At 50.8% G+C, this 16,841-nt stretch overlaps 1 protein-coding gene across 8 annotated transcripts in view; it reads left to right on the top strand.

The window, feature by feature from the left end:
- The window catches only part of DNMT1 (DNA methyltransferase 1), a 74,145-nt gene that overhangs the window by 47,061 nt on the left and 10,243 nt on the right, over positions 1-16,841 (top strand). For all 8 annotated transcript variants that reach the window (XM_055238201.2, XM_063615981.1, XM_055238199.2 and 5 more), the window contains 12 exons: positions 2,783-2,901; positions 3,351-3,443; positions 4,242-4,393; positions 4,525-4,712; positions 4,819-5,005; positions 7,524-7,621; positions 7,826-7,973; positions 9,405-9,520; positions 9,716-9,920; positions 10,329-10,462; positions 12,787-12,960; positions 15,329-15,550. In XM_055238201.2, coding sequence (XP_055094176.1) covers positions 2,783-2,901; positions 3,351-3,443; positions 4,242-4,393; positions 4,525-4,712; positions 4,819-5,005; positions 7,524-7,621; positions 7,826-7,973; positions 9,405-9,520; positions 9,716-9,920; positions 10,329-10,462; positions 12,787-12,960; positions 15,329-15,550 — 1,836 coding nt within the window. The remainder of the gene's footprint in view (positions 1-2,782; positions 2,902-3,350; positions 3,444-4,241; positions 4,394-4,524; positions 4,713-4,818; positions 5,006-7,523; positions 7,622-7,825; positions 7,974-9,404; positions 9,521-9,715; positions 9,921-10,328; positions 10,463-12,786; positions 12,961-15,328; positions 15,551-16,841) is intronic.

Raw genomic sequence — 16,841 nt, 5'->3', positions numbered from 1 at the left:
GAGGCTGCAGTGAGCCGAGATGGTGCCACTGCATTCCAGCCTGGGCGACAGAGCAAGACTCCGTCTCAAAGAGCCACCGTGGAAAGCCAGTGAAGGGACAATAGAGCTTTGCTGATTTTTGGTTTGGTTTTTGGGTTTTTACACTACACATATTACCCCTCCATTCTGCCCACATCCTGAGGGTCACACGCTCAGATGAAGGCCTGCTCTGTGCTAGGTACCAGTGATCTAGGTGTCATGGATGTAGCTGCTCAGGTCCTGCCTTCACGGAGCCAGAAATGGGTGATACCTGTCGGGTAGTCACAGCCACGACAGATTTTAAAAGCCTGGTGACATGCGGAGAGAATAAGTGGGAGGAGGAAGTTCTGTGAAGACGGGAGAGGCAATGATTTTCAGTAAAGACCTTGGTGGCCTGCGAGAGAAGAGGCCGAGGGAATGGCTGGGGTGGGGCACCCTAGGTAGAAGGGGACACCATTACCAGGGCTTGGAGGGGCCTGTGCCAGCTGTGGAAGGTGGATGGTGAGTCTGGTGGGTGGTTGGTGGGTTGGGGCTGGGCCACACAGGGCCTTGCAGGCCTCAGCACTGACTCTCCTGTCTGAGGGAAGGTGCCTGGCGTCCGGCCTGTATCTTCACCGAGGCTCATGTCAGCTCTTGAGTGGGCAGAGGCCCCGTGCTCTCAGGCATCCCCAGCCCCATTTTGCTGCCTCTCCCTGCGGGTGCAGTTACCCTCCAGGGCTTCACCTTGTTCTTCGTGGGAAATGCCTCAGCTCCAGGAACGGCCCTGCCTCCTTTTAGGCCTGGGTGGTATTTTCCCTCTCTGTGAAGAGGAAGGGGAAGTGCCTTGGGGACGCCTGTTGGAAGCACCCCCAGGCAGCGGTTCCTGCACCCACTGGGAGGGCACCCATACATTCCCCGTGCTTGGCTGATGGTTGTTCCCCTCCCTCTCCTTCTATGGGATCCCGATCCAGATCAAGATGCTGTTGCGTCTACCAGCAACCGCTAGCCCCCCAGGCCTGGCCCAAAGCAGGGCCACACACCTCTGCCTGCTGGTGTGAGTGAGGTGTGCTGTGGTGGGCAGAACTGGCAACCATGCCCAAGGGCCTCACTCTGGCCTTCACCAGTACAAAGGCTTGGAGGAGCCTGGGGCTGGGGCTGCCAGAGTCCTGAGTGTCTCAGCTTCCTCCCTGAGTTGAGATCTATCATAGATTCGTTCCTGGAGGGTGGGATGGTGTCCTGGAGGACACTTTCCAGAAGTCACATGCCGTCTGTCCACTGGAGCTGGACTGCCTGAGTTATTTAGGGACTCTCCATACTGCTGTACTTGGCTTGAAAGTGGCATAGAAGCCAGTCATGGGTGGGGTCTGGCCTGCCAACCAGTGGGTCCGGCGCCTGGGACTTAGAGCTTCTCTCCCCTATGTCCCCTATGGAGAGAGCCTCCAGCCCACCTGTGCAGCGGGGAGCAGGACCCCCTCTTCTGTAGGCCATCCTTTGATCCACGCTGTCTTCATCTGTCTGTCTCTTCTTCTGGGCCTTACGTCCTGAGGGCAGGGCTGCAACCTATTCTGTCTGCCATGCCTGGCACGCAGTAGGGGAGCTCTGCAGGAGGTGTGCAGTGTTTTGTTTGAGCATTTCTGGCTTCCAAGGCACTAAGCCGGGTGAGTGTGGTGGAGGGTGCTCTCCCGAGACCTGTGCAGACTTCATATGGGGGCTCTGAGGATAGCCCAGCATCTTTGGCCGGGAAAGGGTGGTCCTTGTCTAGATGAGCAGGTTCGTAAGCAGAACCCCCAGTTCATGTCTTTTTCCTTAAGTCTGACATCTTGCCTCTCTGTCTTCACTAAAGAACGTGCTCCCAAATGTCAAGGGGCATCTGGACAGTGGGGCCGCGGGTGTTTGAGATTTATACCCAAAAGGAGGCAGAAGTCCTTCCTTCCCACATCCCTTTTCACACTGTTCTATAACCTGCTTTATTACTTTTTTAAATTGAGGTCTAACTCGTATAATATAAAATTAACCATATGAGGTATCTTGAATAGGTGAATTCATAGGTACAGAAAGCAGATTGGTGGCTGCTGGGGGCTGGGGGCTGAGGGCTAGTTGGGAGGAGACTGGAGAGTGGCTGCTACTTGATGGGAATGAGACTTTATTAACATCTGAGTGATAGAAATGTTCTGCAGCTGAATAGAGCTAGTGGCTGCACTGCATAGTGGAAGGTGTTCTAGAAACCGGTATTTCCCGCACTGTAAGTCTGACTGATCTTTTGGTGTTGCTGTTGCAGACACACATACTCTTGATGCTTAGGTGGGAGAATAAGGTAGAAAATCCAGGTGACAGAACACTGTCTTAATCTAGTGTTCCTGCAACCAAAAAATATGTGTCAGGGCCGGGCGTGGTGGTTCAGCCTGTAATCTCAGCACTTTGGGAGGCTGAGGTGGGTAGATCATTGGAGATCAAGAGTTCGAGACCAGCCTGGCCAACATAGTGAAACCCCATCCCTACTAAAAATACAATTAGTTGGGCGTGGTGGTTCAGGCCTGTAATCCCAGCTACTCGGGAGGCTGAGGCAGGAGAATTACTTGAACCTGGGAGGTGGAGGCTGCAGTGAGCCAAGATTACGCCATTGCACTCCAGCCTGGGGGACAGAGCAAGACTCTGTCTCAAAAACAAACAAAAAAAGAGTGTCGGACTTGTACATTGTCTCATTGCCTCATGCCTGATCTGAAGTCTGCACCAAGGCCCGCCTTCACGGCTTAGCTGGTAAGCATGTGCTTTGTTTCCTGTCTAGCGTGTACTGTAAGCACGGTCACCTGTGTCCCATCGACACCGGCCTCATCGAGAAGAATATTGAACTCTTCTTTTCTGGTTCAGCAAAACCAATCTATGATGATGACCCATCTCTTGAAGGTAAGGAATAGTCCAGGATTATGTTTGGGGCACACTTTAAAAACAGCCAGGCAGGGTGGCTCACATCTGTAATCCTAGCACTTTGGGGGTCTGAGGCCAGAGGATCACTTGAGCCCAGGAGTTTGAGACGAGCCTGGGCAGCACAGCAAGAGCCTGCCTCTATTAAAAAAATAATATATATAGCATATATATATAGTATACATATATACTTACATATATGTATAAATAAAAAACATACTTATGAAGCAACAGTCAGCTGGAGCTGCTGCTGCCTCTTAAAGTTAGGGCGTGAGACTTTGTGCCAGGAGCAGCTGTAGGCCAAGTCATTGTGGGGACTGAGGAGCACCCGACCTGGCTGATGGGATGTCTGCTGAGCTGGGCGCTTGGAGCGCCTCCTGGGTTTGGGATGTGAGTCAGAGCCTTTAGTCCATTTCCTTTTTCTGCTCTAGGTGGTGTTAATGGCAAAAATCTTGGCCCCATAAATGAATGGTGGATCACCGGCTTTGATGGAGGTGAAAAGGCCCTCATCGGCTTCAGCACCTGTAAGTGTGTGGCCCATCATAGGCTGGCCAGGGTCTGAAAGGGGCCTTCATGTTCTCCTTCCTGGGGGCTGGCGGGGCCTCTTGTGGGAATTCTCAGCAGGCTTGCGGAAGGCCATGTGACTGTGGGAACCTTAGCAGGTTCAGTTGGGGTAGCCTCTTGTGTTAGTTATGACCGGCTCTGGAACTGACTCTCCAGTTGTAAGAGCAGGTCTTGGCCGGGTGTGGTGGCTCACACCTGTAATCCCAGCACTTTGGGAGGCCGAGTTGGGGGGATCATTTGAGGCCAGGAATTTGAGACCAGCCTAGCCTGGCCAACATGGTGAAACCCCCTCTCTACCAAAAATACAAAAATTAGCCACGCATGGTGGTGCACACCTGTAATCCCAGCTACTTGGGAGGCTGTGGCAGGAGAATCACGTGAACCCAGGAAACAGAGGTTGCAGTGAGCTGAGATCACGCCACTGCACTCCAGCCTGGGTGATGGAGCAAGACTCCGTCCTCCCCTACAAAAAAAAAAGAAGAGGTCTTATTCTTGCAACCCAAACCCAAACTGAATTCCAAACACCAGAGATGAGCTCAATGAAGGCCTATTCAGCTAGTCTTCGCTCTCTGGCTGGCTCAGACAGGCTTCTTCAGAACAAGCCAGCTGTGATGTGTTGTGCCCTGTGTTTCTGACATTTGGGTACGGGATGACTTTTAGACTGTTGGGTGAGTTTGGTAGACTCCTCCATGCCCTGTGGCCACTGTAGGGGCCATCAGATTCCAGCCCCTTTTTCACTCCTCCTCTGTTCACCCCAGCGTTTGCCGAATACATTCTGATGGATCCCAGTCCCGAGTATGCGCCCATATTTGGGCTGATGCAGGAGAAGATCTACATCAGCAAGATTGTGGTGGAGTTCCTACAGAGCAATTCTGACTCGACCTATGAAGACCTGATCAACAAGATCGAGGTAAGAGATCGAGGGTCCTCAGCATCCAGGATTCCCACCGGAAGCTTGCCTTCAGAACCAGCAGACACTGTTCTTCAGTTGGATTTAGGCCAGTTTGGCTTAAGCATGAGAGAAACCTGTTCTCTTTCAAGACCACAGTACCTCCTTCTGGCCTCAACTTGAACCGCTTCACGGAGGACTCCCTCCTGCGACATGCACAGTTTGTGGTGGAGCAGGTGGAGAGTTATGACGAGGCTGGGGACAGTGACGAGCAGCCCATCTTCCTGACGCCCTGCATGCGGGACCTGATCAAGCTGGCTGGGGTCACGCTGGGACAGAGGTGAGGATGCGGCGGGGACCAGAGTGAAGACTGGAGACCGGGGAGGCTAGAGCATGGCCCACATCCTCTGTCCCAGTCCTCTGAGATGCTGGAACCTCTCCCGTAGGCGAGCCCAGGCGAGGCGGCAGACCATCAGGCATTCTACCAGGGAGAAGGACAGGGGACCCACGAAAGCCACCACCACCAAGCTGGTCTACCAGATCTTCGATACTTTCTTCGCAGAGCAAATTGAAAAGGATGACAGAGAAGACAAGGAGAACGCCTTTAAGCGCCGGCGATGTGGCGTCTGCGAGGTAACCTCACCTGTGGGGGCTCCTGCTCTCCTAAGGTGGCCCAGCCTCTGGCCTGATCTGAGGACTGCTCCATCTTTCTCTCTGTGGCTGGAGACTCTGGCTGCTCAAATGTGACCCCTGAGACAGAAATTAGTTAGTGGTCTGGGAGGACCCTGCATGCTTCATTGAAGGTCAATAGGACAGATGTCCACAGAGTCATGCTTGGGTGCTTTGCTGATAATGCCACTGTCGTTAATTGAAGAGCCTGGCTTCTGGGTGGCTCTGCTGTGCCTGCATCTCACTGTCTGAAGGCCCCTGTTGGACTGCTAAGGGGGTATTCACATCTAAGTGGGCGCTTTGTCCAACTCAGATTCGAGGCCCTTAGGAGGTGTCCCTTTCTGTGAGTTTTTAAAATATATGTTTACTTCACTTAGGAGGAACCAACCTCCTAGTCCTATGACCCAAAGACCAGGAATATTTTGATACCTATTACCTGACTTTCTTTTGGATAAACACTGGCTTCAGGGCTTTGCTTTTGATCCCCGCTGGCATCTCTTAACAGGAGCCTGCGTGTTCTCACCATTGTTATTTTGGTTTTATTTTATTTTTCTTGGTTAACACACGTGTGTCCAATGTTTTATAACTTCTAAAATCTTTTTTTTTTTTTTTTTTTTTAATTTTTTTGAGACAGTCTCGCACTGTCACCCAGGCTAGAGTGCAGTGGCATGATCTCAGCTCACCGTAACCTCCGCCTCCCGGGTTTAATCAGTTCTTCCGCCACAGCCTCCCGAGTGGCTGGGATTATAGGCACCCGCCACCATACCTGGCTAATTTTTTTTGTATTTTTAGTAGAGGACGGGGTTTCATGATGTTGGCCAGGCTGGTCTTAAACTCCTGACCTTAAGTGATCTACCCACCTCGGCCTCCCAAGGTGCTGGGATTACAGGTGTGAGCCACTGTGCCCAGCCCTAAAATTGTTTTTATTTGTGTAACTGTTATGTGTTGATACTGGTAGATCTATTTATTTCGTTTTAAATATTCTGTAGTATTTTGTTAAATGAATATCCTAACTTACTCCTCAGTGACAGGCACCTCTTCAGTATTGTAAATATATGGCAGCATCCTTGAGCAAAGCTTCTCGCGAGTGTATCTGCTTAGAAGTAGCATTGCTGGGCTGTGGGTGTGTATTCTTAACTTTGATCTAGAAGATTGCTCTCCAAAATGGTTCTACCAACTTATCATTTGAGCAGTGTGCGTTCTTGTTTCCTCACACCACCTATCTGGCTTCTTAACCTTTGCCCATCTGGAGAATGGGAAGGGAATTTTATTTCTCTCACTTACCATATTTCTAATGAGGTTGAATATTGCTTTTTTTTTTTTTTTTTTTTTTTTTGTAGAAACAGGGTCCTGCTGTGCTGCTGTGTTGCCTTGCCTGGTCTCACAAACTCCTGGCTTCAAGTGGTCCTCCTGTCTTGGCCTCCCGAACTGCCGGGATTAGAGGCATGAGGCACTGTACCCGGCCAAATAGGCACATTTTTAAAAGTCTTGGTTGTTGTTGTTGTTGTTGTTGTTGAGATGGGTCTCGCTCTGTCACCCAGTCTGGAGTGCAGTGGCATGATTGTAGCTCACTGCATTCTCAACCTACTGGGCTCAAGTGATCCTCCCACCTTAGCCTCCCAAGTAGCTGGGACCACAGGTGCACGCCACCATGCCCAGCTAATTAAAAAAAACATTTTGTAGATGGGATTTTGCCATGTTACCTAGGCTGGTCTTGAATGCCTGAACTCAAGCAGTCCTCCTGCCTTAGCATCCTGAGTTGCCGGGACTGCAGGAATTTGTCACATGCCTGGCTAATTTTTAATTTTTTTAGAGTTGGGGGTCTTAATATATTGCCCAGGCTGGTCATGAACTCCTGGACTCAAGTGATCCATCTACATCTGCTTCAGCCTCCCAATCTACTGGTTCAGGCATGAGCCACCATGCCCAGCCTAAAAGTCTTAATTCACCATTTGTTTCATTGTTACTAAGGGCTGTGTGACTCACTTTTTTTTTTTTTTTTTTTTTTTTTTTTTGAGACCTAAAAGTCTTAGTGCATCATTTGTCTCATTGTTAGTAAGGGCTGTGTGATTTGCCATTTTATTTTATTTTATTTATTTTATTTATTTTAATTTTAATTTAATTTAATTTTATTTTATTTTAATTTTATTTTATTTTTGAGATGGAGTTTTACTCTTGTCGTCCAGGCTGGAATGCGGTGGTGTGATTGATCTTGGCTCACTGTAATCTCCACCTCCCAGGTTCAAGCAGTTCTCCTGCCTCAGCATCCCAAGTAGCTGGGATTACAGGCACACCCTACACCCTACTATGCCTGGCTAATCTTTGTATTTTTAGTAGAGATGGTGTTTCACCACATTGACCAGGCTGGTCTGGAATTCCTGACCTTAAGTGATCTGCCTGCCTCGGCCTTCTGAAGTACTGGGATTACAGGCATGAGCCACTGTGCCCGGCCCTGATTTGCCTTTTTAATGCCATTTTTTAGGTGTGTCAGCAGCCTGAGTGTGGGAAATGTAAAGCCTGCAAGGACATGGTTAAATTTGGTGGCAGTGGACGGAGCAAGCAGGCTTGCCAAGAGCGGAGGTAGGTCGGGCCGAGTCTTCCTCCTGTGGCAGAGGACTTGCCAGCTGGTGGCTGATGCACTGTGGAGAAGGGCCCGCATGTGTGGGACAGCACCAGGATTCCTTCATTAGGCATTATCTCAGGGCCTGTCCTTGTTATGATGAAAACAGCCCCGGTTGGTCTTACTTAGAAAAGGGGCCTTAGGTATAACCAGTGACATTGCAGGTGTCCCAATATGGCCATGAAGGAGGCAGATGACGATGAGGAAGTCGATGATAACATCCCAGAGATGCCGTCACCCAAAAAAATGCACCAGGGGAAGAAAAAGAAACAGAACAAGAATCGCATCTCTTGGGTTGGAGAAGCCGTCAAGGTAACCCTTGGATCCCTCAGTCAGCTCACTGCCATATTCCCAATAAGCCGGTTGTCCCCTAATATCTTGTCAGCCTGACCTCTTGGGCATCCTGAGCCCCGGCACCAAGAAACCTGTCTGTTTGCCCCTGAGAGGAGCGGGACTGGCCAAGAGACCATGTTCCGTGGCTCAGTACCAGCAAGGCATTTTTGTGTGGCCACAAGGCTCAGTTCTCCTAATGTCCCAAAATGGGCATTTGACACAGTTCTAGGGGCGTCAGGCAGGTGAGCCCTCATAGCTTGTTTTTCTGTTTTGTTTTGTTTGAGATGGAATCTTCCTCTATCACCCAGGCTGGAGTGCGGTGGCACGATCTCAGCTCGCTGCAACCTCTGCCTCCCAGGTTCAAGCGATTCTCCTGCCCCAGCCTCCTGAGTAGCTGAGATTACAAGCATGCACCACCATGCCAGGCTAACTTTTTTTGTATTTTTAGTAGAGACGGGGTTTCATCATGTTGCCCAGGACATTCTTGAACTCCTGGCCTCAAGTAATCCACCCACCTCAGCCTCCCAAAGTGCTGGGATTACAGGCGGGAGCCACTGCGCCTGGCCCCTCATAGCTTGTTTCCAAGAGAGCCGTCACAGCCCCCTCTGGTGTGGGGTGGGTCTTTTTGGGGCACCAATAGATGACCTCCCATCTGTTCTGTGGTCAGTGGCTTCACTGAAGGTCAGTTCCTTTATCACAGTGTGAGAGAGAGGAGTGAGTATCCTCTGTGTTGCTTCTCTGACGTCCATAAATTAAAGATGCAATCAGTTCACTTAATCATGAGGCTTGCCACCTGCTGGCTGCCTGGGCCGTGGCTGAGCCCCTGCAGGAGGACAGACATGGGTACTGCTGCATGGCATGAGTGCCTCTGCATGGTAGGGGGCTGGGAGGAGGCTGGGGCCACGAGGCCTTGCAGAGGTGACACCTGGGCTGAGATGGAGAAGGTCAGGTAGGACCTAGCCACACGACCTGGGGGAGAGCTGCACTGAGGTGGCAGTCAGCTTACCTTGTTGGAGAAAAGGAAGGAGGCCCCTGCAGCTGGAGTGGCTTGAGCCAGGGGGTGACAGGCAGGACAGGGGTCAGGGTTCAGGCTGTGGCCTTACAGACCATGGTGAGGTGTTGGGGGCTACGCTGTTAAAATCGAATCCTGGGACCCGAGGGGCTGAGCAGAAGTGGGAGGGACGCGAGTGCCCTTGGCCACAGCATCTGGCCAAGGAAGGTGGATGTTCTCTTCTTTTTTCTTATTATTGAAGCCCTTGTAGAACAGGATGTTCTCTTTAGCAGCAACTCTTCATTGACTTCTTAATGAAATCGAGTCATGTCTTAATTTAAGTAACAGAGGACCATGCAAGTCAAGGCCAGCAAAGACCCTCAGAATGATCCTCCATGAACTTATGCTCTCATTTTCAGACTGATGGGAAGAAGAGTTACTATAAGAAGGTGTGCATTGATGCAGAAACCCTGGAAGTGGGGGACTGTGTCTCTGTTATTCCAGATGATTCCTCAAAACCGCTGTATCTAGCAAGGTTTGCATCTTTCTTTTTGCTTGACTTCTGCATGCACTTTCTCATAAAGTAGGAGATGCCTGTTTTGCCAAAATAGCACCAGCAGCTTTTTGCCCTAGATGAAAACCGAAAAGGACGAGTGCCCCTGCATAGAATCGGTCACATATCTGCTGGCCAAGTCAGAACTTTCTCCCCATGCCTGTCTTCTGATTCCAGGGTCACGGCGCTGTGGGAGGACAGCAGCAATGGGCAGATGTTTCACGCCCACTGGTTCTGCGCTGGGACAGACACAGTCCTCGGGGCCACGTCGGACCCTCTGGAGCTGTTCTTGGTGGATGAATGTGAGGACATGCAGCTTTCATATATCCACAGCAAAGTGAAAGTCATCTACAAAGCCCCCTCCGAAAACTGGGCCATGGAGGTGAGTGCTTGGTGTCCCTTGCGAGTCCCTGCCTTACCATGGAGGGTCACTGCTGATGTGCGTTCTGTTTTGTTTTGATTTGTATTTTTTTTTTTTTTTTGAGACGGAGTTTCGCTCTTGTTGCCCAGGCTGGAGTGCAATGGCATGATCTCAGCTCACTGCAACCTCCACCTCCCGGGTTCAAGTGATTCTCCTGCCTCAGCCTCCTGAGTAGCTGGGATTACAGGCACCCACCACCACGTCCAGCTAATTTTTTGTATTTTTAGTAGAGATGGGGTTTCACCATGTTGGCCAGGCTGGTCTCAAACTCCTGACCTTAGGTGATCCACCCGCCTCGGCCTCCCATAGTGCTGGGATTACAGGCATGAGCCACTGCGCCTGGCCTGACACGCATTCTTATTTCCCAAGGGAGGCATGGATCCCGAGTCCCTGCTGGAGGGGGACGATGGGAAGACCTACTTCTACCAGCTGTGGTACGATCAAGACTACGCAAGATTCGAGTCCCCTCCAAAAACCCAGCCAACAGAGGACAACAAGTTCAAGTGAGCACTGGGGCCGGGCTCAGGGTCAGCAGGCACTTTCAGCCCACATTGCTTCTGTTTCCCGTGTGCTTCCATCTGGTTGGCTTCCCCCAACAGCCCCCCAGTTTGTGTCTCTTGCTCGTCAAAGGCCAGCCTGACTATGGATGATGCTCAAGTGTGTAGATGGCCTGTAGTTGCTTTAAGCATGTGGATGACCTGGCGTCGTCTTTGTAAGAGGGTTCCCTACCCAGAAACAGGGTTCTTCTTCCCATTTCAAGACTTCCCGTGTGTTCTCCAGTGTGTGCCCAGCTCTTGCATGTTTTTGGCTGTTTCTTAGATGTTTTCTCCTGTAAATGAGAACTTTTATTCGATTCTTTTCTTTCTTTTTTTTTTTTTTTGAGACGGAGTCTCGCTCTGTCGCCCAGGCTGGAGTGCAGTGGTGTGATCTCGGCTCACTGCAAACTCCGCCTCCCGGGTTCATGCCATTCTCCTGCCTCAGCCTCCTGAGTAGCTGGGACTACAGGCGCCCGCCACCACGCCTGGCTTGTTTTTTGTATTTTTAGTAGAGACGAGGTTTCACTGTGTTAGCCAGGATGGTCTCGATCTCCTGACCTTGTGATCCGCCAGCCTCAGCCTCCCAAAGTGCTGGGATTACAGGCGTGAGTCTCCGCACCCGGCCTCGATTCTTTTCTAACTGGGTGACTGCTTTGAGGGAAGCTTTTATTTTATTTTTTATTTTTATTTTTATTATTATTATTTTTTTTGAGACAGAGTTTCGCTTTTGTTGCCCAGGCTGGAGTGCAGTGGCTCGATCTTGGCCCACCGCAACCTCTGCCTCCTGGGTTCAAGCGATTCTCCTGCCTCAGCCTCCCGAGTAGCTGGGATTACAAGCATGGGCCACCATGCCCGGCTACTTTTTTTGTATTTTTAGTAGAGATGGGGTTTCTCCATGTTGGTCAGGCTGGTCTCGAACTCCCGACCTCAGGTGATCTGCCCGCCTCGGCTTCCCAAAGTGCTGGGATTACAGGCGTGAGCCACCGCGCCCAGCGAGCTTTTATTTTTTAATGTCCAATGCCCCATGCCTTCTTTTTAACCTCCGTACCTCACTTGTTTCAACTAAAAGCGGCAGCCAGCACCCCCAGAGGAGCAGGTGGCAACCAGGGAAACCCAGGGAGGCCAAGAGGGCTACCCGGGAGCATCTGTGCTTCTCCTGTAAGTCTCATGCTGGCTTCGGCTTGATCTCTATTTTCATTTTATCTTTTATTTTTTTGAGATGGAGTTTCACTCGTCACCCCGGCTGGAGTGCAGTGGCACGATCTTGGCTCACTGCAACCTCCGCCTCGTGGGTTCAAGCAATTCTCCTGCCTCAGCTTCCCAAGTAGCTGGGACTACAGGCGCCTGCCACCGTGCCCGGCTAATTTTTGTATTTTTAGTAGAGACAGGGTTTCGCCGTGTTGGCCAGGCTGGTCTGGAACTCCTGAGCTTGGGTCATCTGCTCCCTTCAGGCTCCTAAAGTGCTGGGATTACAGGCATGAGCTACCGCACCCAACCTTATTTATTTATTTATTTATTTATTTATTTATTTATCACCCAACCTCTTTTATTTATTTATTTATTTATTTGAGACAGGGTCTTGCTCTGTCACCCAGGCTGGAATGCAGTGGTGTGGTCACAGCTCACTGTAGCCTTGACCTGCTGGGCTCAAGTGATCTTCCTGCCTCAGCCTCCTGAGTAGCTGGGACTGCAGGCATGCACCACCCTGCCTGGTTAATTTTTTAAAAAATTTTTGTAGAGACGGGGTCTCAGTGTTGGCCAGGCTAGTCTCAAACTTCTGGGCTCAAGCGATCCTCCTGCCTTGGCCTCCCAAAGGGCTAGGATTACAGACATGAGCCACCATGCTGGGCCTTGATCTGTATTTTTAAGGCCGTCTTCAAGTCTCCTTTAAGGGCTTACTAGTCAAGAATAATGCTGAATTTCCTCAAATCCCTGTTGATCCTTTATAGAGACAACAGTAGGAGTCTCTGCTGGACTGAGCCACTCGGGACTCTTGCTCGTGGTGTGTTCTTAACCGTATTCTAGACACTGTTCACTGATATCTTAGGGTTTTTGTATCAATGACTCAAAAGTTGTTTGATTTTCTTGCTATGTACTTTCTGGGCTTTGGTCTCAAATAAGTGTCTTCAAAATGTCAACATAAAGCACAAGAAAGCCACCTCTTCCTTCTAGCATCTGCAAATGTTTTTTCTTCTTGGTTACCAGAGTCTCTGGATTAAGCTGGCAGTAGCTGCTGTGGCCACTGCTGGCCATCTCAGGGCCTTATGTTTCTGTCCCTTTGTTTCCTTCAGATTCTGTGTGAGCTGTGCCCGTCTGGCTGAGATGAGGCAAAAAGAAATCCCCAGGGTTCTGGAGCAGCTCGAGGACCTGGACAGCCGGGTCCTCTACTACTCAGCCACCAAGAATGGCATCCTGTACCGAGTCGGTGATGGCGTATACCTGCCCCCTGAGGCCTTCACGTTCAAGTAAGTGCCCCCTTGGAGCAGCCGGGGCCAGGGCACTCCAGGCCGAGCCAGGCTGGCTTTGTGGTTTCCCCCTCCTTACAGACATCCCCAATCCCTCTGCACCAGCTGTTGTCCTAGCTGTCACGTTGGCATAGGTGGCAAACAGACAACATAAATCATGGAGTGTAGACTGACCATGATGCTATTGCAGAGCAAAGCTGAGTGTAAAAGTCAACTCGCTGGTTTGGCTGGGTGTGGTTTCTCACGTATGTAATCCCAGCGCTTTGGGAGGCCAAGGCAGCGGGGAATCATCTGAGGTCAGGAGTCTGAGACCAGCTTGGCCAACATGGTGAAACCTCGTCTCTACTAAAAATGCAAAAATTAGCCGAGTGTGGTGGTGCGTGCCTGTAGTCCCAGCTACTCAGGAGGCAGAGACAGGAGAATCACTTGAACCTGGGAAGCAGAGGTTGCAGTGAGCCAAGATCATGCCACTGCACTCCAGCCTGGGCAACAGAGTGTGACTCCGTCTCAAATAAAAAAAGAAAAAAAAGAACTTACTGGCTAAAGCGCGAGGGACAGCTGGGGGCCCTCCCCAGTTCTGCCTCTGCCCAAGGACACCTCCTCTCCATCCCCTGCTGTGAAGTGGGAGAGTGGGATCTTGCCTGCCGGGGCTCGAAGGGTTGAGTGAGTTGAAAGTGCTCCATACAGTACCTGGCTTAAAGTAAAGGTTTAATGGACATGCGTTACTTCTTGGTAAGAGGGAATCACATCAGATGACTTCTCTGTGTCAGAGGATCGAGGCTCTTCCAGGAAAAACCTAAAGCCACAGATCGTTTCCACACTGATCCATTCTGTGTTTTTCCTAAGAATGAGCGTGTGGTTGGAATTACAGCCCATGTTTTTCAGATGCTTTCCTGGCTCACAATTCCATTTCCTTAGAGCCCCAGCTCCCTTGTCTTAGTTCAGTTACTATGAATTATGAGAACTGGAGAAGCAGGGTCCCTTCCAGCCTTGGCACAGTTGGGGCACGTTACCCCCTCTGGTTGTCCTTGGTGGGAAGGGGACACCTCCCCGTAGTGTTTTCTGCCCAGGTGCTCCTGGCAAAGTGGGAGAGTCAGCACAGAGACGCCTTTGGAGCCCGTCAGACTCCTGGGGGGTCTAGTGGGGAGAACGTGGCAGCCACCTTCCCTAACGGCAGGCCTTCTTCAAAGAACGGCTTTTCCACACTAGTCAGACCACACTCCCATTGTCCCAGGCCCCGTGTCACCTTACATTGGCCTCCAATGTCACTTCTAGATCAGAGCCTTAGTCAGGGTAGTGTAGGTTGTATCATAGCAACAACCCCAAATCACAGTGACTTAAAACCACAGAAGCTGGACTGGGTGCGGTGGCTCATGCCTGTCAGGAATTCAAGACCAAGACCAGCCTGGCCGACGTACCTGTCTCTACTAAAAATAAATTAGCCAGGGTTAGCTGGGTGTGGTGGCGGGCGCCTGTAATCCCAGGTACTTGGGAGGCCGAGGCATGAGAATCACTTGAACCTGGGGGGAGGAGTTGCAGTGAGCCGAGATCGTGCCACTGCACTCTAACCTGGGGGACAGAGTGAAACTGTCTCAACAAAAACCACAGTAGCCGCTGTCTTGCTCATACGAGGTGCCCATCACAGGTCAGCAGAGGACTCCGCCTGTTGTGTCCCTTGGATATCTGGGCTGCTGGAGTCAGAAGTTGCCAGTCTTTGAGCCCAAGGGAAAGCACACAGGACGTTCCCCAGGCAGTGACATCCTCCTAGGTCACTTCTGCCCACGTCACATGCCAGGAAACACAAGATGCCAAGTGGTCGGGAGGCGGGAGCCTGGCGTATTTGAGCAGTGTCAGCCACCACCGTAGCCAGTAATGCGCAGAGGGTGAATGCGTGCTTCAAACTGTGAGACTGAATCTCCGGCTAAATCTTTTTTTTTTTTTTTTCTGTGAGATGGAGTCTTGCTCTGTCACCCAGGCTGGAGTGCAGTGGCACAATCTCAGCTCACTGCAACCTCTGCCTCCTGGGTTCAAGCAATTCTCCTGCCTCAGCCTCCCAAGTAGCTGGAATTATAGGCATGTACCACCACGCCTGGCTAATTTTTGTATTTTTAGTAGAGACAGGGTTTCACCATGTTGGCCAGGGTGGTCTCGAACTTCTGACCTTGTGGTCCACCTGCCTTGGTCTCCCAAAGTGCTGGGATTACAGGCGTGAGCCACAATGCCCAGCCTAAATAATTTCTTAGGGTACACACCTACCTTAATTCATCAGGTGTTTGACTTTAAATGGTTATTGTCACTGGTCAGTCATGCCTGACTGACCACTGCAAGGTGGAAGGTTCATTGATGCCAAGTGGGTGCTTCTCTGCAGCATCAAGCTGTCCAGTCCCGTGAAACGCCCACGGAAGGAGCCTGTGGATGAGGACCTGTACCCAGAGCACTACCGGAAATACTCCGACTACATCAAAGGCAGCAACCTGGATGCCCCTGAGCCCTACCGAATTGGCCGGATCAAAGAAATCTTCTGTCCCAAGAAGAGCAACGGCAGGCCCAACGAGACTGACATCAAAATCCGGGTCAACAAGTTCTACAGGTCAGCAGAGGCCTCTGTTCTTCCACGAGGCCGCAGACTCTTCTAGAAGGCTCTGCCTGAAACAGGGTTGTGGCATAGCACCCACGGTTGTTCTAAGAGTTATGTTGAAGTAGCTGTTTTTCCAAGTGTTTCTGATTATTGGTGGGCACTGATAATGACTAGAATTCTAGTTCCCAGCCCTCACTTTTAGGTCCTTATTTTAATGTTGCAGAGCCCTTTTTCCAAAAGAAATCCTTAAGCTGGCTGGGCGCTGTAGCTCACGCCTCTAATCCTAGCACTTTGGGAGACTGAGGCAGGAAGATCACTTGAGTCCAGGAGTTCAAGACCAGCTTGAGGAAACGTAGTGAGACCCCAGCCCTACCAAAAAAAAAAAAAAAAAAAAAAACTAGCTGGGTGTGGTGGCACACGCCTGTAGTCCCAGCTACTTGGGAGGCTGAGGCTGGAGGGATCACTCAAACCCAGGAATTTGAGGCTGCAGTGAGCCATGATCTCACCACTGCACTCCGGCCTGGGTGACAGCCAGACCCCGTTTCAAAAGGAAAAACAGGGGTAGAGTGTCTGGGCACCCCCAGAGAACCTCCCAAGCTCTATCTATGACTGTCCAGGTTCTGTCCCGCTGTCCCCACCTCTTCCCAGGTCCTCCTGTCTCTGGGATTTTTTCTCTTTCCTAAGCTTTTGGCCTATTACGTTTTCTTTTTCTAAGACCCGAGTAACTTGTGATTAGGCATTAACCTGAAACTAGCCTGTACAGGAAGCTATACACTTGCCTCACCTCTTAGCTAACATAGATCAAAGATTTCCTGAAGCCTTTGTAATAACAGGAAATAAAACAAGGGTTCTGAGTGGTACAGGCGAGAGAAACACACTCGAGAGGCTGCTACCGGCAGGCAGACACTACAGGGCAGGGCCAGTTGTGCAGAGCAAGCAGCCAAGCTGACCTAATGGTTGGGGGATCTTTACCCAGCGGTTCCCTAATTGGGGGCGAATCTACCTTGCAGTTCCCTCATGTGGGGAGGGGATATCTTTACCTGTGGTTCCGTAAGTAGGGGGGGTCTTTACCCTATGACTCCCTAACTGGGGGGGTCTTTACCCTGCGGTTCCCTAACTGGGTCGGGGGTCATTACCTGGCGGTTCCCTAATTGTGGGGGAATCTACCTTGCGGTTCCCAACTGGGTCAGGGGTCATTACCTGGCGGTTCCCTAATTGTGGGGGAATCTACCTTGCAGTTCCTAATGTGAGGAGGGGATATCTTTATCCTATGATTCCCTTACTGGGAGGGGTCTTTACCCTG

The sequence above is a fragment of the Symphalangus syndactylus genome, chromosome 13 (assembly GCF_028878055.3).
Source record: "Symphalangus syndactylus isolate Jambi chromosome 13, NHGRI_mSymSyn1-v2.1_pri, whole genome shotgun sequence".
Classification (NCBI taxonomy): domain Eukaryota; kingdom Metazoa; phylum Chordata; class Mammalia; order Primates; family Hylobatidae; genus Symphalangus; species Symphalangus syndactylus.
This window is presented reverse-complemented; position numbering and strand designations above follow the sequence as displayed.